At 46.5% G+C, this 21,847-nt stretch overlaps 1 protein-coding gene across 1 annotated transcript in view; it reads right to left on the reverse strand.

Moving 5' to 3' along the window:
* TMC7 (transmembrane channel like 7) overlaps window positions 1-18,004 on the reverse strand; it is a gene marked incomplete at both ends in the record, with an annotated part of 48,936 nt that extends 30,932 nt beyond the window's left edge. The window contains 3 exons of the mRNA XM_079718630.1: window positions 3,546-3,694; window positions 4,797-5,040; window positions 17,938-18,004. Of these exons, the coding sequence (XP_079574756.1) occupies window positions 3,546-3,694; window positions 4,797-5,040; window positions 17,938-18,004 (460 nt within the window). The remainder of the gene's footprint in view (window positions 1-3,545; window positions 3,695-4,796; window positions 5,041-17,937) is intronic.
* Between the last annotated feature and the right edge of the window lie 3,843 nt (window positions 18,005-21,847).

The raw sequence follows: 21,847 nt of genomic DNA on the forward strand, positions 1-21,847 counted from the left end.
GAGTCTCTGACCCATGAACATGGTATATTTAGGTTCTTTAATTTCTCACAACAATATTTTATAGTTTTCGGTACAGAATTATTTCACATAGTTCTTTAGATGTATTCCTAGGTGCAATGATACTACTGTATAACTTATTTTTTAAATGTTTGTTGCTGGTATATAGAAATACAGTTGGTTTTATATATAGCTCTTATATCTAGCAACCTTGCCAAATTCACCTCAATTCTAATAGTTTGTTTTTTTAATTTTTTGTTTTCTACAAATAAATCATGTCATCTGCAAAAAAAAAGAGACAACTTATTTCTTCCTTTCTGGTCATTGACCCTTTTTTTCCCATCATTGTACATTGGCTAGGACTTCCAGGACAATGCTGAATAGAATCTGTGATAATTAGAAGCCTCAATCTTAGAAGAAAAGTTTTCAATATTTCACCATTAAGTATGATGTGTGTTATAGAATGTTTATAGATATTTTTTGCCAGATTAAGAAAGCTCCTGGGAATTCCCTGGCGGTCCAGTGGTTAGGACTTAGCTCTTTCACATTGTGGTGACCTGGGTTCAATCCCTGGTTGGGGAACTAAGATCCCACAAGCCACACAGTGTGGCCAAAAAAGAAAAAAAAAAAAAAGAAGGCTCCCATCTATTTTTTTTAATTAATTAATTTATTTATTTATTGGCTGTGTTGGGTCTTTGTTATGTTGCGCGGGCTTCTCATTGCAGTGGCTTCTCTTGTTGCGGAGCATGGGCTCTAGGTGCGCGGGCTTCAGTAGTTGTGGCTCGCAGGCTCTAGAGCGCAGGCTCAGCAGTTGTGGCACACGGGCTCAGTTGCTCCGTGGCATGTGGGATCTTCCCAGACCGGGAATTGAACCCGCGCCCCCTGCATTGGCAGGCAGACTCTCAACCATTGCGCCACCGGGAAGTCCCTCCCATCTATTTCTTATTTGCTGAGAATGAGAACTGAATTTTACCAATGCTTTTTCTGCATCTGTTGGGTTAATCATATAATTTTTTTCCTTTATTCTGTTAAGGTAGTGAATTACATCATTGATTTTTCAAATAGAAAACAAACCTTCCACCAAATAATGATTAAATTACTAAGGACAGACAGAAAGCACTCAAAGAATAAGGATGTCTGCTTGTTCTTGGTGCGGGCAAAGAACTTATATTTTGAGACTGAAGATGTGAGACCCACAATCTTTTCTTCTCTCCTTGACAGAGGTAAGGAGCTTAACTATCAATCTTTCACTTCCTGCCAGATGAGTACCTAGTCAGCCAAGAAATCACAGGACTGGAGTCACTGAAGAGAAAATCAAGGGCCCAGTTCCATGGGGAGAAACTACCTTCCAACACATAAGCCACTTTATGAATGAAAATCTCCATAAAAGCCACCACATAACAAGAGAGGAATCTGGGCATGGTGGCTAAAACCTTGGGTTCTGAAGCTTGACTGCCTGGGTTCAAATTCTGGGTCTGCCTTGTTCTAGCCAATGAACTTGGGCAAGTATTTTAATCTCTCTGAACCATGCAAATGATAAATGCCTATATGAAAAATGGGTTCTTGTGAGGATCAACTGAGATCATATGAGTAAAATGTTGAACACAATGCCCAGTTCACAGTGAAGGCTGAATAAAGGTTAGCTTTTATTATTTTTTGGTCCAAAGATGATGTTCACTTAAACTTCTAAAATGGATGGTTGAAGTTCTAAGTTTCTAATGAACCCCTCCCTGGAAATAAGTTTACATTCTCCCAATAAAACAATGAAAAAAGTTCATTGAATAGATTACCACTGGTATTTTATAGGTTTTAAAATAGTAATAATGGAGGCAATAAATTTTTTCACATATCCTGCCATGTTCCTTACAAACCTTACAAAATTTCCATTTCAGCAGTTTTGAGGAGAAGCTTGTAAATTGTTTTGCTTTCTAATAGAAACCAGGTAATCCTAAAAGGTATTTTCCCCCGGGCTCAGTTATGTCACCCAAATGTTTAATTTTTTTTTTTCTAATTTTACATTTTGTCATAATTTCCAATTTTTGTATACTTGCTGTGGACTGAATTGTATATTGTTCCCCCCACCCCCTGCAAATTCATATGTTGGAATTCAAACCCTCAGTGTGATGGTATCTGGAAACAGGCCTTGGGGAGGTAACACGGTTAAGGTAAGGTCAGGAAAGTGGGGCCCTCGTGATGGGTTAGTCCCCTTAGAAGAAGAAGCAACAAAGCGCGCTCTCTCTCCCTAAGCACAAAGAGGAGGTCATTTGAGGACACAGTGACAAGGGGGCCGGATCTCAAACTTCCAGTCTCCAGAACTGTAAGAAAATAAATTTCTATCCTTTAAGTCACCCTGTCTATGGATTTTGTTATGACAGGCATACCTCCTTTTATTGTGCTTTGCTTTATTGCGCTTTACAGATATTTTGTTTTTCATACATTGAAGGTTTGTGGCAACCCTGCATCAAGCAAGTCCATCAGCACCATTTTTCCAGAGCCTTTGCTCACTTCCTGTCTCTGTGTCGCATTTTGGTAATTCTCGCAATACTTCAAACCCTCCACCGGCAAAAAGATTACAACTCACTGAAGGCTCAGATGATGGTTAGCATTTTTTAGCAATAAAGTACTTTTTAATTAAGGTATGTACACTATTTTTTAGATATAATGCTATTGCACACTTAATAGACTACAGTATCATGCAAACACAACTTTTATACGCACTGGGAAACCAAAAAATTCATGACTTGCTTTATTATTATATCTGCTTTATTGCGGTAGTCTGGAACCAAACCCTCAATATCTCCTAGGTCTGCCTGTACTTCATCCCAATTCTCACCATTACGGGAAAGTAGGATTATTAATATTTTCAGGGCTAGGGGTGTCTTTGGCAGTCTGATGAGGCTTATTGAGCCCCATCTTGGAATAACTTTTTTTTTTTTTTTTTTTTTTTTTTTGCGGTACGAGGGCCTCTCACTGTTGTGGCCTCTCCCGTTGCGGAGCACAGGCTCCGGATGCACAGGCTCAGCGGCCATGGCTCACAGGCCCAGCCGCTCCGCGGCATGCGGGATCCTCCCGGACCGGGGCACGAACCTGTGTCCCCTGCATCGGCAGGCGGACTCTCAACCACTGCGCCACCAGGGAAGCCCTTGGAATAACATTTTTAAACGCACAAAATACAAATGGTCGTATGATGATCACAACATTATTGTATAAACTAAATTTGTTTACAAATTTAATACATGAGCATTTTCATTAACATATTAAATAACAAGATCTAGAGGCAGATCTAATCACTGCTGTAATTTCAAAGTCGTGATGAGCGTAGATGCTATTCCCAGACAACTACAACAACTTCAAGGGACAGGAAGATATCTGTGATGTTCCTGGTGACGAAGACACAGGCTCTATTAATCCTAACTGTGGCTAGTTGCTCACATTCATCACAGAAGGAAATGCTACGTTTCAGCTGGAGGCGAGTGAAAACAAAGCTGTACTTTCCTCAGGCGCGGGAGACTTCTACGGAGGAGCACGTGCCGTGTGGGGTGTGGTACCTTCTATGCTGCGAATGTCCTTCCGCCACAGCTCCAGGTGGGCTGTCATCTCGCGAGCCTTCTCTTTGAACCTCTCCCAAGACTTGCTGCTATACCGTTTCCACTGGTCCCACTCAGATAAGTACTTCATTTGGGTCTCCTGAATGTCCCTGTATTGAAAAACAAGCATGACAATGACAATGCAGTGTCATCAACCTCAGCACCACATAAAACCCCAGCTGAGAGGATGTGGAAAACCTGGAGTCCTCATACACTCCTGGTGAGAATGTAAAATGGTGTGGCCACTAGGAAGAAGTTCAGCAGTTCCTCAGAAAGTTAAACACAGAATTACCATATGACCCGGCAATTCCACTCGTAGGTAGATACTCCCAAAGAATTGAAAACAGGGTCTCAAACAAAAACTTGTACACAAATGTTCAATGCAGCATTAATCACAATAGCCAAAATGTGTCAACAACCCAAATCTCCATCAAAGGATAAATAAACTGTGCTATATCCACACAGTAGAATATTATTCAGCCACAAAAAGGAAGGAAGTACTGATACATTCTACAACTTACATGAACCTTGAAAACATGATGTTAAGTGAAAGAAGTCAGACACAAAACGTCACATGGTCATATGATTCCATGTATATGAAATGTCCAGAATGGCAAATCTATAGAGATGGAGAGTAGATTAATGGTTGGCAGGTGCTGGGGGGAAGGGGAACAGAGTGACTACAGACAACGATGAGGCTTTGGGGGTTGCAGAGCCACAAGATGGAAGCAGCCTGGGTCCCTGAGTGACTGCAAAGTTCCCCCTTGACCTCAACCCAGGTCTTTTATGTGAGCAAGAAATAAACTTCTAACACACTGAGATTTTACCTGTGTGGGTATCTTTGTCACAGCAGCTTAGCTTATCCTAAGTAATAAACTTTTTTTTGTTGTTGTTGTTTTTTTTGTTTTTTGCGGTACGCGGGCCTCTCACTGCCGTGGCCTCCCCCATTGCGGAGCACAGGCTCCGGACGCGCAGGCCCAGCGGCCATGGCCCACGGGCCCAGCCGCTCCGCGGCACGTGGGATCCCCCCGGACCGGGGCACGAACCCGCGTCCCCTGCGTCGGCAGGCGGACTCTGAACCACCGCGCCACCAGGGAAGCCCAGTAATAAACTTTTAATTATGTGAACTCTTCAGGAAATGCATTCCATGCATAAAAAGCACCTCTTCCCAAAACATACATCATATGCCTTCCAGATGGCTGCTGGACAAACCTTAGTCTCCGTTTCTCAGAGATGTTCAGTGCGTACTTCCGAATGGATTGGTTGTCAAGGTTGTCAGTGATTTCTCCCTCCAACTGGGAGCTGCAAGAGTCTGTTGGCTTCAGCAAAGTGCCACTTTGCTTGTCCCGGGGAAGGATGGTCGTCCTCTTACGAGCAATAGACTGGTAGCTTGGCAATTCTTGAAGGAAATTCACAGGTGGAGAAGAAAAGCAACTGGAGTCCAAAGAGAGGCTCTCTGGGTAAGAAAGAAGAAAACCACCATTCACCTCAGTGAACTTAGGAACCAAAACCCAAAACTTATGTAGGAGACTTGGATCTCAGAGACCCTAACTAAACCTCACAGTCAGGAGCCTGGGCCACTGACAAAAGTATTTGTATCTTAATTATTTTACTTACCAGGTTGGTGCTCAGGACAATGAAATCTTCTGCAAAAGGGTTCACTTTCATCAGATGTGTTTTAAGTTACATGATAACCTGCATTCTAGTGTTTGGCTGCAGGCACTTGCTAGGTGTGTGGCTTTGAGTAATCTAACCTCTGTTTTTCATTTGGCAAATAGGGCTAGTGACATTTGCCCCAACTATCCTCACACAGTGTAGGGTATCCACTGTATGGGATAAAGCTCTGAAAAGCATAAACTGCTTTGCAAATGCATAGCGATAACAACATCATCAACGACAATAATAATAATGGCATTTACGGAGCACTTCCTTTGCACCAGGCAGTCTGTTAAGAGCTTCATGATCACTCATGGGATGTGGGCTGGCCTTATTATCTGCTTGGACCAACAGAATGCAACAGAAGTGATGCTGTGCCAGTTCTAAGCCTAGCCTCAGGAGGCCTTGCCAGCTTCTGCTGTTCTTTGGACGCCAGCTGCTGCCTTGTGAACAAGCCCAAGTTAACCTGCTGGAGGATGAGATCAGGTAGAGCAGGGATGATCACCCCAACCGAGACCATCCCAGGCCAGCCTACAGCCAGCTGTTGCCCAACTGACCACAGATGCTCACACGTACTGAGGTAGGTACTATTATCATCCCCATTTTACAGATGAGAAAATAAAGTCATTCATGGGTTCTCCAACCCCTTGCCCAAGCCCTCGAAGCCCTGCATGATCTGACTCCTGCCCGCCTCTCCAGCTCCTCAGGCTCTCTGACCTCCAACCTATATTTCTCAGGATCCTTCATATACTAAAATGGGCCTGTGTTCCCTCCTCCTCAGAGCCTTTGTGTATGCTGTTCCCTCTGCCTGGAGTGAACTTCTTAGCTCCTACTCGAATGCCACTTCCTCAAGGAAACCAACCCTGCCTCACTGCACTATTGTAGGTGTCTTGTTACACATTTTCCCACACACAGTAAGTCCTTCACAACACTTATCACAATCTATAACCTTATATTTCTTTGTGTGACCATGTGAGTATGTCTGTCTTACCCAGTGGACTGTAAGTTCTTGGAGGGCAGGGACTGTGAAGATTTCCTCACCATTGCAACGCAGAACCTAGCAGCATCCCTGGCTCAGAGTAGTTCAATAAATACTTATTGGATAGATGGATGAGTGGATGACATTCGTAATTTGCCCATGCTTAGAGAGCCTGGGGGTGGGGGCATTGGAAACAGAGCCAGGTCTGCCTACTCAAGAATCTCTATTAACTATACTTCAATAAAAATAAAAATAAAAAATAAAAAAAAGAATATTCACTCTGCTACATCAGACCACAGCTGGAGGCCAAGTTTTGCTGTGCCTTGTGCAGAGGTCCGAGGAGGAAGAGCTTTCTGTTGAAGATGAGGAACGAATGCCACTTTCAGGATGTATTTTATACCTGATCCGATTTTAGTTTGGGAAGACCATCCTGAGTGGAGACAGGACATGGAAGGAGGAGGTAGGAGGCAGCTGTGATAACCTAAGCAATTACCCCTCCAGGCAGCAAAGCTTGCTTGGGTTTGAATCTGGGGTCTGTCGATTACTAGCTGTGTGTCTTTGGGGAAATTACTTAACCTCTCTGAGCTTCCGTTTCCTCATCTCAAAAACTCATTCATTCACCAAATATACGTATCATGTGTCAGATCTGGAGCTAGGGATACTACAGTGAACAAAGTAAACACCCTACTCACATGGCACTGAGGCTAAATAGAGGGGGTGTGTGAGCTCTGTGGATATTTGGGGAAGGGCATCCTGGGAGACAGAAACATCAAGTGCAAAGGCCCTGAGGCAGGGGCATGCACAGCATGCTTGAAGAAGAGCACGGAGGCCTAGTTGGGTGGGGAAGAGTGAATGAATGGGAGCCTCGAAGGCTCTTTTGTTGGTGGCCCCCAAAGAGCCACACCAGCCCTCTGTGGTCTCCTCCCCTTGAATCCGGGCTGGACCCATGACTTGTTTTTAACCAAAGGTCGCGAGAGAACTGATACTCTGCCAGTTCCAGATCCAAGCCTTAAAAGGGCCAGGAAGCTTCTACTTTGTGCTGTTGGGAGCCTGGGGCTGCTGTGTTAGAAGTCCAGAGATGCTGCTGACACAACCACGTGGAGAGAAAGAGGCACCAAGACTCCAAGGAGGACGACCAAGGAACTGGCTGACAGTAAGAATCAAGGTCCCGGCTTATGACCCCAGCAGGCCGTTGCAGCCGGTCCCCAGCCACCCTGGTCATCCTCGCCAGGCCCCACCATGGGCATGAAAAGGCCACTGGATGCTCAGACCCAGCAGATAGGACACAGAGCTGAGCAAACTGTCTCCTCTGTAGCCTGCTCATTTCCTGATGCACAGAATCAGCAGAAACAATAAAATGGCTTAAGCCATCACATTTGGAGCAATCTATTAAGCAACAATAGGGAGCTGGGACAGGAAGAATGGAAAGCAGGGATCACAGAGGTGGCCAGGACAAACCAGGTCAGACTCTGTGGGCTGTGCTATGACCCTTCAATGTGGCAGACGGGCAGCCACCCGGGGCTCTGGGCCAAAGCATGTCGTGATCTGACCACGTTTCAAAGGATCACTCTGTAGGCTTCAGGGCTAAGGACGAGATCCATCACAGGAGTGCCAGCTTGTGAGAATCAAAGGCGATCATGCAGGCAGAAACACTGAGCACAGCCCTGCACGCGGTGGGCTCTGTAAATATACTTAGAGCTAACAGCGAGGGAGCGCTGGGGGGAGGGGACCGGCCAAGGCCTTGATCTGAGTTGGAGTCTGATGGTGCAGAACTGTAATCCTTGCCTCTCTGATGGGCAAGTTCACATAGCAGAACAGCTGTCCCACTGCTGATGACACGGACACGCGTCTGGAGCCCTGCCAGTCACCAAGGGCAAGCCGGCAAATCTGGCTCAACCTTTACTCCCGGCCCCAGCACCCCCTGAGGGCATGACACACTTCCATTAGTAACACGGCTCCCTAAGCAAACATGGGGGTCCGGGGTTGGGGTGGAGGCTGAGGGCTAGAGGCTCAAAGCCCGCCGCTCCTCCCTCTGGCCAGCAACAAAGGGCTGTTATTAACCAGAACAAAGGCCTTTGAATATGGAGCAGCACTGACCCACTGAATATTCAGCAACTGCGGGGTCGGGGACCCAGGGCTGGAGCTGGAGACGGGTTGGCTTGTCACCCACTAGCCAGGCCACCCAGGAGAAACAAAGACCGCCTCTGAGTCACATGTTTCTCATCTCAGGAATGGAGGATATAATACCATGACCTCAGCAGCGTGATCATGAGGACAAATGTACCAACAACATAAATAATACTGGCTGGGAATTTGTGAGCACTTACCTTGTGCCAGGCTATTTGAAGTACACGATATGCATCACCACACTCAATTCTCTGAGCTACTCATTGAACAGAATTATCCCATTTTACAGATGAAGAAATTGAGGCTCGGAGGGGTTAGGTGCTTTGCCCACTCACACAGCTAGGAAGTGCAGGAACTAGGAACCTATCACAGGTCTGTCAAATGCCAAAGCTGTAGTCTTTACTATGAGACCACTTCGTGGGCCATGGATTTGCAAGTGCTTTGTAAACAATAAAATGCCACACAAACGAATCATCTGATTGTTCGTGCAGCCACACCACAGGAAGGATACATCCTAGTCACATTTCCCAGCAACAGCCTCTGATGGAAAACTCTATTTTCAAAATGGCCATCACTGAAGAGGAATGCTTTTTCCTTTTCAGACATCCTTGGGAAGTTCTCCATCTTCAAGTTAAAAAAAAAATCACAACTATACCCTTGAACACAAGCATCATTATTTTTATAGCTGGTCCACTTCCAACCCTTTGCATATAGGACCACACACTTTTCAAAGCATGACATCACCGAATTTCTCACACCACCCTGAAGGGAAGGCTTTGCTGCCCTGGCTTTTCAACAGGGAACCTGAGGCCTGCAGAGATGGCGGCTTGCCCAAGGCTTTGATGTCAAGACAAACTCCTGGTTCTACCGATTCTTAGAAAGGCAGGTGGCATCACCTCTCCTAGCCTTGGTTTTCTCATCCTGAGAGGATAAGAATGGCTCACTAGAGTTACTGTCGGACGTTCTCCTGAGTTGATCATTTAAGCCTGTGGTGTGTAGGCTGCTTGATGACCATTTGCATGGGAGGCTGGAGCATGTCTCAGATACTGGGCTGCCTCCATCTAGGAAGGCCTAGAATCTGTTTGGCCCCTGGAGTCAGATTTCAGCAAGCAGGAGGCTACTTAGGTGGGAGGATGACTGGGTAGTTATTACAGGAGATATGGGGACAGGGTCAGGGGTAACTACTTCTGGTATCTGCTGTTCTTCCAGGTTAAGGACAAAGTTAGTCTCTCTGAGGCTTAGAGCAGTGCCTTGCTCACAGGAACCTCTCCACCTGGAGAATGAATGAATGGATGAAAGAATGGGCAGAGGCAGGCACATCTGGAGAGCATCCTTAGGGCCCAACTTTCTTGGCAGCTCTTTCCACAGGACACCAAATCCTACCAATGAGCACAAACATTCCCAGAATGTGGGCACAGGCCAACTGTGACCTAAATGGCACCAAAACCACCACCAGCCTCCCTCAAGAGCTTGCCAAGAACCTAGCCTGGCCGTATTTGGTGCTGGCTTCACTTCAGGGTTTTTCTTCCCACTCACAGAATCATGGAAACTCTGGGGAAGAAGGGACCTTCTGGGTCATCTGGTCCAGGCAATCGGCCAGCTGCTGTGGGAATTAGTTCTGTTTGATACCTTGCATGGAGTCCCTCTCTGTGTGGGACTCTGGGCTGGGGGCAGGGGCTCTGGAGACAATGAAGGATCTTAACCAAGGAGCTCACAGTGCAGGGGATCTCGTTAAAGCTTCTATGACATTTCTACCAAGTGCTCAAAAACCTCTGAGGCCAGGGACTCATCAAGGCCCTACTCCTGGCAGGACCACCCAACCACCCATCCATTCATTCACTCATTCACTTGAAAAGATTTACTGAGCAACTGCTATGTGCCATGCACTGTTCTAGGACTGGGACGCAGCCTTGAATATGACACACAAACTCCCCCTGCCTCTGGAGGAGACAGACAATAGACAAGTAAGAACAATATATTTCAAATGGTGATAGGTGCCTGGAGAAAAATAAAGCAGGGGTGTATTTGAGCAAAGCCTGAAGGGAGGGAGGGAAAGAGCCACATGGTTATCTGGAGGAAGAGCATCCAACAGAAGATAGAGATGAGCAAGTGCAAAGGCCCTGAGGCAGGACTGTGCCTGGTCAGTTCGAGGAACAAGAAGGCCAGTGTGGCTGAAGGACAGTCAGCAGGGAAGAGAGTAATGGGGTAGGAGGTTGGGGAGAAACAGGCCAGGCCTCATGGGGCCTGTGGGCCATGTTGTTACCTTACCTGGGTAAGGTGGGAACTAAGGGGGGGTCTCAGCAGAGAATAATATGACTCAGATGTAACAGGATCTCTCTGGGCAGTCATGTGGCAATTTCTGTCCTTGAGCTACACAGGTCGGCATGGCTACAGCCCATGGCAGGGCATCATGTGTCAAGTGGCACCATCCTGCAATGATGGAAATGTTCTATAATTGTACTATTTAACATGGTGACCACTAGCCACTTGTGGCTACTGGGTTACTGAAATGTGACTGGTAAGACTAAGGAAATGAATTTTTAATTTTATCAGACTTTAGTCAATTTATATCTTACAGCCACGTGTGGCTAGTGGCTTCTGTACTGGACAACACAGAGGGGCCTTTTTCACAGGAACCCAGAACCTAGTCTGAGAGGGGAGGAGCCAGGGCCTTGGGAGCCTCCTCCATCTGCCAGACTTCAGAATTGCAGGGCTGGGGGGACCTGTATGAGTCACACCACCTGGCACCTGGGTGGGGCCTGGGGAATGACTGGGTCCCAAGGCTTTATGACCAGACAAGCAAACAGCCATCAGGAGCAGTGACTAACTGAGCAATCAGATCCGTGCTGAGCCCAGAACCCAGGTCTCCTGGTTTCTAAGCCAGTAGAGCATCCGGTGGACTGTCCATGGAGCTGTTACTGTGATTCTGTCTGTCTGAGGAGGTGACATGACACGTGGTTAAGAGCACTGGCTCCAAAGCCCGCTGCCTGGATCCTAACCCCGGCTCCACTTGCTACCCGTGTGACCTGGCAAGTTTCTTGACCGTTCTGTGCCTCAGTTTTCCCACCTGTAAAATAGGGGTAGTAGTTCCCACCTCGCCCAGCCATCCTAAGGCTATTAGATGGCTATTGTATGTCAAGTGCTTAGAAAAGAGGGCAGCAAACCCTTTCTGTAAAGAGCCAGATAGTAAATACTATTTACCACACGGTCTCTGTCACAACTATTCAACCTGCCATTGCAGTAGGAAAGCAGCCATAATGCATGACTGTTTTCTAATTAAACTTTATAAAAATACGTGGTGGCCCAGATTTGGCCCATGGGCTGTTGTTTGCAGACCCCTGGCTTAGGGCAGTGCCTGGCACATCGTGCTACCTACTTGAAGCCAGGACTCTGCTTATTTATTGATGAACTTAATGTACATGAAGATTTAAATCTGCAGTAGCGAGGGGGAGGTGGGGGTGTCCTCTTGCTAAGGACCAAGCTACTCCCTATGTGGAGTGCTTATCTTCCTCGGCTAGGACCTCTCCAAAAAAGATTTCCAACTTTCCTGGAAGTGACAATAACCAAAAATTCGCCTTTACTGAGCATTTACCATGTGCCATGATGATGTCAAATCCTTTACCTAGCTATCTCCTGTGATCCTCAGGATGGGCCCTTCTTATGTATTACCCTTATTTTACAATATGGAAAGTTCAGAGGAGACTTTTTCCAAGGTCAAGTTAAGGTCTGAACCATGAGGGCAATGACCTCAGCATGTCTTACTCACTCTTACACCCCTAGTGATTAACATGGGGCTGGCACATAACAGGGACTCAAAAAAACATGTCAAATTAATACACGGACACGGTAGCTCTATTCACAACATTAACATCCTTCTGTTTCAGCAGCTTGTCAAGTAACATCTCAGGGCCTCAGTTTCCAGGAGGATAAAATGGGTAAATAACACCTACTACACTGAGTTGCTCTGAGGAATTAAAGAAAGTTACCCACTTGAGTCCCAAATCAAATTGCTGACGAAGCCTACTGACCCTCAGGGACCGGCTCCTGTTAGCTGACCTTGTCCCATCTCCTCTCCAAGCTCCAGCCCAAGGCCTCCTCAGATACATGGAGGCCATTCCCACCTCTGCCCTTTGCTCTTCCTGTAGCCCCTCCGAACACTCTTCCCACCGGGGCTTCCCATTCACCTGCACTGGCTCCTCTATATCCTTGGGCCTCAGCTCAGCGGTCCCCTCCTGGGAGAGCTGTCCAGGCGGGCCGCTCCCCCTCTCTATCTCATCACCTGCTTATTTCCTTCTCAGCACCTATGCTTAGCTGTCTCTGACCCATTTCCCTCCACCTGTTTAGGGTCTCCCCTGCTGGACTAGAAGCTTCGTGAAAGCACGTCCCTTGCCTGCCCCTTTCATCCCTAGGCCCCTCGCCTGGTGCGTGCTTTTGGCTCAGGATCAGTTCCCCGCCTTCTCCTGGTGGGAGTGGGAAAACACAGAAGGGCTGGGTGGTCCCACAGCCAAACAACGCTCCTTTAAAAAGCAGCCAGATTGCAACAAAGTTAACAACACTAAAAAGTCATTTCCCCCTTTTATCCCTTAAATTATTCACTTCCTGAAGAAAAAACCAAACAAAAAAAGCCACTGAGGGCCTCTGGCCTTTGGGCCTAAGCCGGGCCTGAACTGCTGGGCAGACAGAGCTCGGCCTCTTCCAGACAGAGGGGAAAAAAATAACTCAGGTCACAAGGCTGGCTCACTGTGGCCTGTGTCCTGGCCTGCACAACAGCCCTCCCGCCCAGGACACCTTTGATGAGTAACCTGGATGAATGGACTTAGCAGATAAAGTAAAAAACAAAAAACACTGCAGGTCAAACGGTTACTTGTCTTCAAATTTCCTGAAATCGGTCAGACTAAAATAGCCCACGTAATAGTTGTTTAACTACATAAGTATCTAACAGATACCTCCAGAGCGTATAGGCACAGAGCACATGCAGTCATCAAACCTGGTAATACTGGGGCTAGAGAAGGCCCTAATCATCATCATAATAATAATACCAAGAGCGACCATTCAAGTGCACAGCGCCAGCCCACAAGGTGCTAGATTCCTGACATGCTTATCTCATTAAATCCTTTCAGTGACCCTAGCAGATGGGGGTATATGAAAATGTGTTGGAACTAGATAGAGGTGATGGTTGTACCATATTGTGAATGTACTAAATGCTGTACACTTTAAAATGGTTGATTTTGTTATGTGAATTATGCCTCGATCCCCGCCCCAAAAAAGTCACTGCATGCATGCTAGCCGAAGGACTCCTGACTGGAATGAGCATGTAGTCATACTACACATACTGTACACATACATTTACTGACTGGTATGAAGTACTGACAGACTGGAATATGGTAAATATTTGACAAAAGGAAAAAACCATGCAGAGTCACTCCATTCAATAAACACAGAACACGCCAGGTACGATGGGGCCGAGGGGCAAAATATCTCATGGTCACCGGGTGGGGAGGCGTTGCCTCTTGCGAGGAGGGGACATTCCAGCTGAGAGCAGAAGTGTGAGGAGCTGGCTGTGGGAAGAGCAGGGGGAAGGGTGTGCCGGCTAGAGGGAACAGAGGCTGCAAAGACCTGGAGGGAAGCGCTGGGGCCTGGAAGGGGTGGGGAGCAGGTGGAGAGGCAGGCCTCTCTCGAGGCCCTGGAACAAGGCGGTCCTCCGGCTTTCACTCCTATCAGAATCTCCACTTTATAGGGGAAACGGAAGCTCAGAAAAGGCAGTAACTTGCTCAAGACTACACAGCTTACAAGAGGCCAAGTCGGTGTCTGAACCTGGGTCTGCTTAATTCCAAAATCCCTGCTCTTCAAAATGATACAATTCAAGAGAAGTGAGAATACAGTTCAAGGGACACTTTGACAGGGCGAGGCTAGCGGGCTCTGTGGGTACAGAGACGGGACACGGTCTAGCTTGTGGGAGGGGAGGTAGTCAGGGAAGGCTTCCAGGAGGAGGTGACACCAGACTGACAGATGAGAAAAATAGTATGCCTTAAAAGGAAGTAAAGTAATAGACTCATGGTAGAGGGAACAGCAGGAACTTCTCAGGCTCAAAAAGTAACATGGGAACCGTCAGGCGGGGGTGGGGGGGTGTGTGGAGATGGAAGCTAAGATGGGGACCAAATCACTAAGGGCATCCTTTCAACTAGTGTTTATTGAAGGCCTCCTATACACCAAGCACTGGGCTAAGCAGGGGGATGCCATGGTGAGCCAAACAGGCCCAGGCCCTGCCCTGCTGGAGCTTACCATCTAGTAGGAGAGCAGAGACATCATAACAACAGTTAACACTTACATGGGCCATGGCAGCCACTCCCCAGGATGGCCCCCTATGATCCTCCCCTCCTAATATTCACGCCTCTATACAGGCCCCATCCACACTGAACAGGGCTGACCCATGTGAACAATAAAAACAACACAGTGTGATTTCTAAGACCGGCTCATAAAAGACACTACAGCTTCCACCTTGCTCTCTCTTGAATCATCTGCTCTGAGAGAAGCCAGCCACCATGTCTCGAGGACACTTAAGCAGCCCTCTGGGAAGTCCACATGGAGAGGAACTGAGGCTTCCTGTCAACAGCCAGTGTCAACTCGCCATCCATGTGAGCGAGTCATCTTGGAAGGGATCCTCCGGCTCCAGGCAAGCCTTTGGATGACTGCATGGCTGGCTGACACCATGACTGCAATTTTGTAAGACAGACTGAGCCAGAAAAGCCTAGATAGGTCACTCCCCAATTCCTGACCCACAGAAACCGTGAGGTAAGTGGGTTCTAAGCCTCTAAATTTTGGGATAATTTGTTCCAAGGTATAGATAACTAACTTAAGCACTTACTTATTTATATAAGTAAGTTATGAGTTTATTTATATAAGTAAGTTATTTATATAAATTAATTATCTGAATCCTCATAATGACCTCCTGAAGTAGGTACTTTCGTTATTTAATACATAAGGAAACTGAGGCACCAGGCACTTAACTGCCTTTCCCAAAGACAAAACCAGTGAATGGGAAAAAGAGGATTTGCATCTGAGAATCCAGAGTCTAGACTTGAAACCACTACACTATAGCTGCCAGCATGGCTGTGCGTATACTCCATCATTCATTCATTCATCACAGGTTTAGTACCTACCACGTGCTGGACACTGTTCTAGGTCCTAGGGGAAAAAGAAAAAGCCCCTGATTTTCATGGCACCCACATTCTAGAAGGAGAGATAGCTAATAAACCAGGAAATGATCAAACCACATGACTTCAGATGGTGCTAAGTGCTTTGAAGGAATAAGCAAGGTCAGGGTAAGAGATATGGGGGCACTTCTCCAGACAAGATGACACCAGAGGTCTGCCTCTTTGAAGTGACATTTGAGCAGAGATCTGACAGGAGCAGAAAGAGGCTGCCATATGAAAATCAAAGAGAAATGCAGGCGACGAGAACAGCAGATGCAAAGGCCCTGAGGCAGAAATGACCTTGATATGTTGGAGGAATGAGAAGGCAGTCAGTGTAGCTGGAGCAGCATGGGCTAAGGTAAGGCTGTAGGTGATGAGAGCCTGCAGAGGTGCGCTGGGGTCCTTGTTGGCCTTGTTGGAGGCCTGGAGCTTGTTCTCAGAGCAGTGGGAAGTCACTGAAAAGTTTTAATTAAGAAGGCAAGTATTGTCTACTCAGCCATAAAAACGAATGAAGTAGTGCCATTTGCAGCAACATGTATGGACCTTGAGATTATCATACTAAGTGAAGTAAGTCAGAAAGAGAAAGACAAATACCATACGCTGTCACTTACCTGTGGAATCTAAAATATGACACAAGTGAACTTATCTGCGAAACAGAAACAGATTCACAGGTACAGAGAACAGACTTGTGGCTGCCAAGGGGAAGGGGGGTTGGGGGAGGGATGGATTGGGAGTTTGGGACTAGCAGATGCAAACCATTATATACAGAATGAATAAACAACAAGGTCCTACTGTATAGCACAGGGAACTATATTCAATATCCTGTAATAAACCATCATGGAAAAGAAAAAAAAAAAGAAGGCAAATGTTGTTATCTGTTTTATCATTAAGAAGGATACACATTTCCCATTTCTGTAAACTAGACGCCCTGTGTCTCCTGACCCCTTCCAACTGTCCTCCCAAGATGCTCATACAGTGTGTCATGGTTTACAAACTGCTGCAAAGTTATAAACACAGTCCCTTCTGAGCCTCCCACTCATGCTGGTGGGTACAAGGTCATAAAATATCATCTGTCCAAGGGACAGGGAGAACCTTTTGATTAGAGGCGCTAGTTACAATACTCATAAAAAGATGCTCAGAGATCCCCTTGAACACCCAGCAAAGATCCAAGGAAGAGGAATCTCCTTGCCTTCTGTATGGGAAACCAGGGTTGGCATCTTAAATGTGATGAACTGTGATAAAATAAGAGAAAGATAAATAAAAAATCATGTGGAAAATACTTGAATAGCTATTACTGAAAGGCTGAAATTGAGCCGATGCCAGCACTATTAATACTGCATTAGAAAATAATTAGCATCAAACCCAGTCTTTTTTCTGATTCCTGAGCAAGTTCCCAGAGTTTGAGTCTCTCTAGGTGTTTTTTCTCTTTTCCTTCTTCTAGATGTTGAGATCAATCCAATTAGAGGGGCCCAACGCCCAAATCTACACTCATGCTTTACTGTAGATCCTTGTAACAAAATTTCTATTCTCAAATTGAAATAGAAAAAACGCTGCAGATAAAACTCACAGTGGGGAAGCTGAAGCCAAGGTACTACGTATTGGAAGCACTGTCCACACACACACACACAAAACCTCACGGTGGGGTCTTGTGTTTTGTTAAGGGCAAATATAAGATATGAATGCTCCAAGGAAGCCTGCCTAGGTACTGGCAATTTTTCTATCTTGACTGAGTAGCGGTTGTACACATTTATGTTAAAATTCACAGAGCTGTACACTTCACTCTTAAGTTTTACCCAATAAAAAAAGGGAAAAGCATACACTTGCCTGGCTACCACTGATAGTGCCTTTCCTGTATCAAGCACTGCGTTAGGCACTTCACACATTTTTCTCTGAACTAATCCCACCAACATCTTATTCCCATTTTACTGCTGAAGAACCTAAGGTTCGGAGAGAGCAAGTCACTTACACAGCGATAATAATAATAATCACACAGCAATAAATAGCCGAGGCAGAATTCAGTTCTAAGTCCATCTAATTGTAAAGCCTCATATATTTGGGAGGCAGGCACCTGGTATCAGAATGTTAGGGTTGACAGAGATCTCACAATCTTTTCATTTAACATCTAAGATTATTTTGAGACTAGCCCGGGATCCCTCGACCAGCTTTTGGGAAGGCAAACTCACCACTGTCGAGACTCCCATTCTAGTGCTCCTTTTGGTAGAGCATGCGCTCTCTGAATGGGGTGAGGATGGGTTGGAGGAGGGAGACCAGCAATAAGAAAGATCCGCTTTCCCCCAAGCCGGGAGGTGGGGAGGGGGCCGGGCCCGCGCCGAGCTCCCAGCACCTCGCGGCCGCTTGCACCCGCCGGCCGCCTGAAGCCGGGTCCGCGCCGCCCTACCTTGGTGGATGAAGGCCTGCCTGCTGGGCCTGCCGGGCGGGAGCGCACTGGCACTGGACTCGCTCATGGCTGCGCCGCGCGCCCCCGAAACACCGCTGGAGACCCGCTCCGGCCGCCGCCGCCGCTTCCCGGCCTTCCCTCCCAGAGCCGGGATTCCAGATTCCGGGGCTGACGTCACGGCGGCGGAGGCGGGGGCGGGGGCGGGGCGCCCGGCGGCCCTTCCCACGCCCGCTCGCGCTGGACCACCCGAGCAGCCCTGCGCTCAGAGGCGAGGTGCAGCCAGGAGGCAGTGGGAGGGTGCGGCTCCGCCGCGTCGGGGACCTGGGATGGGAGACGCGGCTGGAGAGCCGGAGAGACCCGGGACAGCTCCGTCCAGCGGCCACGAGGAGGGGAGACCTCCCAGATTTTAAAAAGTGTAATAAAAATAACCAAGACGCCGAACAAGTGTATCTAGTAAGTTACCATTTGGGTACCAAAAGGAAAAAAAAAGAGAGGGGGGGAATATATTTGTACATGTTTGTAAATGCATAAGATATCTCTCGAGTGGGGAGCTGGGAGGCCTGGGTGAGAAAGGTACGAGGGAGGGTTTTTCACTACGTGCCGCGTTTGTCTTTTAAAATTTGCACCTTATCCACGTGTCATCTCTGCCTCTATCCAGGTACAGCTTAAAAGATAGAATGAAAAGGAATTAGCAGATATAAATAAGTGCCAAATAATTAAAGAAATGTAATTGTATATACATTTGTATACAAGTAACTTCCAAATTAAATAAATGGGAAGTGTAGATAAATCGCCTATGCAGAAAAATTCTAAATAATTTATACAGCTACTTCAAGGAGGTGGAGCCTGACTCCCCAGTCTTTTAAGTGTGGGCTGCACACAGTGACTTCCCTCCAAAGAGGACAGTATGGAAAGGGAGGGCGGGGCACAGCAAGTAACTACCTGAATAATATCTGACAAACACTTGCTCAGACAGATGATCCAGGTCAACATCAACAGTGATGTCATGTTGATGGTATGCACCCTTGATATGATGTGATGGGAGTGACACTCTACCTGTGTGGGTCTTTCTCCCCAAAACCCATAACTTCAGCCAAATCATAAGAAACGTCAGATAAACCCCAGTCAAGGGACGTCCTACAGAAGACCTGAATAGCTACACAAGACTGTCAAGGTCATCAGAAACAGGGAAAGTCAGAAACTGTCACAGTGAAGAGGAGCCTAAGGGGACATGACCGCTTAAATGACCACTTAAGTGTAATATGGTCATCAGGATGGGAATGTGGAACAGGAAAAGTGACAACTAAGCAAATCCGAATAAAGTATGGACTTTAGATAATAATACTGTGTCAACATTGGCTCATCTACTACTGATGTAAGATAGTAGTAATCACAGAAACTGAGTCTAAGGTGTATGGAAATTCTCTGTGATATTCTCAAATTTTTCTGTAACTCTAAAACTATTCCAAGATAGAAAGTTAATTTTTTTTAAGAAGTAATTGCCTGGATCAAAATAAATACAATTTTTATTGTAGTAAAGGGTTGGGTCACTGAGTTTCCAATTGGAAACTGGTTTCTAATTATTCCCTGAGTGAGCTTGGCCATGTGACTCAACCTCTCTGAGCCTCTGTTTTCTCACCTGTAGAAAGGGTTGTAGTGAGAATAATCCCCTGAAGTGCCTGGCAGAGCATCTGGGGGAGAAAAACCCAAACAAACATAATCTGAGGCCAACCTCACACAAAAGAAAATCCAAAGATATAAATGTAAAAAATAAAACCATGAAAGTGCTTTTTAAAAAAGTGTTTTTGTTTTGTTTTGGGTTCAGTTTTGTTCATTTATTCAAACTACATAAAATTTTAAAATTCTGCAAGACAAGCAATGACATTTCTATGAGGCTGTTCGTTGCAATGTTGTTTATACAAGCAAAAGAAAGAAGCGGCCTAAATCAATATAGATACGAGGCTGGTTAAATACATTTTGACACATACATCCAGCGATCAAATAGCTGTGTATGTAGACATATAGAAAGTTCTACATATAGAAAGTTCTATGTGTGGAAATATACAATTAAGTGAAAAAAGCAAGGTGCAGAAGAAGTGTATTAGGTAAGCTACCATTTGGGTAAAGAAAATACAAGAATATGTATGTGCTTGGAAATGCATAGTAAATTTCAGGACAAGTTGGGGGTATTTACTGATTATCCTTTTTTTCTGTATTGCACAGCTATATTTCCTATATATGCTTGAAGTTTTAAAAAATTACCTCTAAAGTCTGTGGCACAAAGCAGTGGTGACAAATGATGGCTATTTCTGTCGTGAGACAGTGTCTCCCTCTTCCCTTCCTCACCAGAGGCCACCTCCCAGCCCTGATCCCAGCCCACAGATCTGGAAGGAGGTGGATGGAGCCTGCCAATGCTCATCTCCCTCCTACTGGTCTCACCCAGCACCTGGCACCTGGCCCTGGCCTGGTCTGCATCCCAAGCCAGGAGAGGCCTCGGGTTCTCTCTGGGGCAGGGAAATGAGCCCAGTATCCTGAAGGAAACTCCTTCCTCCCAGGAGATGACTGATTTTACAGGAACAGAAATAGGGTCGTTCTTTGGGAAAAGGTCTCAAAAATCTCCTGTTGGAAGGAAATAGAAGGGAGAAGAAGGCTGGTAGCGGACAAACAAATTCAGACAGAAGGATGGCAAGTAAGACAGAAAGCAGAATCAAACACGGAATTCTTGGTCCATTTACGTATTGCTTTATTTCAAGGGGAGGCGCACGTCTTTCCACAGCGCCCCCTATCAGCTTTATCTGTCCTAGCACTTTATTTATTTATTTCTTTTTTGCGGTACGCGGGCCTCTCACTGTTGTGGCCTCTCCCGTTGTGGAGCACAGGCTCCGGACGCGCAGGCTCAGCGGCCATGACTCACGGGCCCAGCCGCTCCGCGGCACGTGGAATCTTCCCGGACCGGGGCACGAACCCGCGTCCCCTGCATCGGCAGGCGGACTTTCATCCACTGCGCCACCAGGGAAGCCCCCTAGCACTTTATTTTTACTACTTGATTTGTCTGTTTCCCACACTAGATTACAGTATGAGGAAAGCTATGGTGGGGTCTCTCTTTTATTATTAGGATAATAATAATAACTGCCACTTATTGAGCACTTACTCTGTACCAAATCCATATCATGCACTACCTCGTTTAACTTTCATCATCCTTAAGAAGACAGTAGGAACCTTCAATCCCCATTTTAGAGAAAAAAGAACCAGGGCGCAGAGGGGGAGGGTGGAATCACCCCTCTGCTCTCCTTCACCACCAGCGATCACCTAACCCAAAGCACCACCACCTCTGCCAAGGCGAGGACTGCCTCCTGACTGACTCCCTGCCTTGTCCAAACCTTGTCCACCAGCAGAACCAACTTCTCAGAAAGGAAATTGATCTTGTAATTTTCCTGCTAAACATCCCCTCCTCCTCTGGTTTCCTCTTGCCACTTAGAATACACCCTTGTGCTCCTTATCATGTGTGGAGCAGGCTTTGGGGGATCTGTCCAGCCCCATCTCCCACCATCACCACTGTGGCTGGCTTCCTTTCTCCTCCTATCTGAACACACCTATCTGTTCCTGCCTAGGAGTTCATGTTTGCTGTTTCCCTCTTCCCAGAGCCTGCACCTCACACTTGCCCCTGATTTTGTCCGCTTCTCCCTTCACATGGCAAAATATGGCCACACTGCAGCCCCAAGTTGATATAAACTATGAGAAGACTGATTAGAGGTCTGAGTCACAATTCCCAAATCCTGGGAGGGAGAGTCTGATGTACTGTATTTGACTTAAATAAAGAGTAAAGGACTTCCCTGGTGGTGCAGCGGTTAAAAATCTGCCTGCCAATGCAGGGAACACGGGTTTGATCCCTGGTCAGGGAAGGTCCCAC

Source organism: Hyperoodon ampullatus, assembly GCF_949752795.1.
Source record: "Hyperoodon ampullatus genome assembly, chromosome: 14".
Classification (NCBI taxonomy): Eukaryota; Metazoa; Chordata; class Mammalia; order Artiodactyla; family Ziphiidae; genus Hyperoodon; species Hyperoodon ampullatus.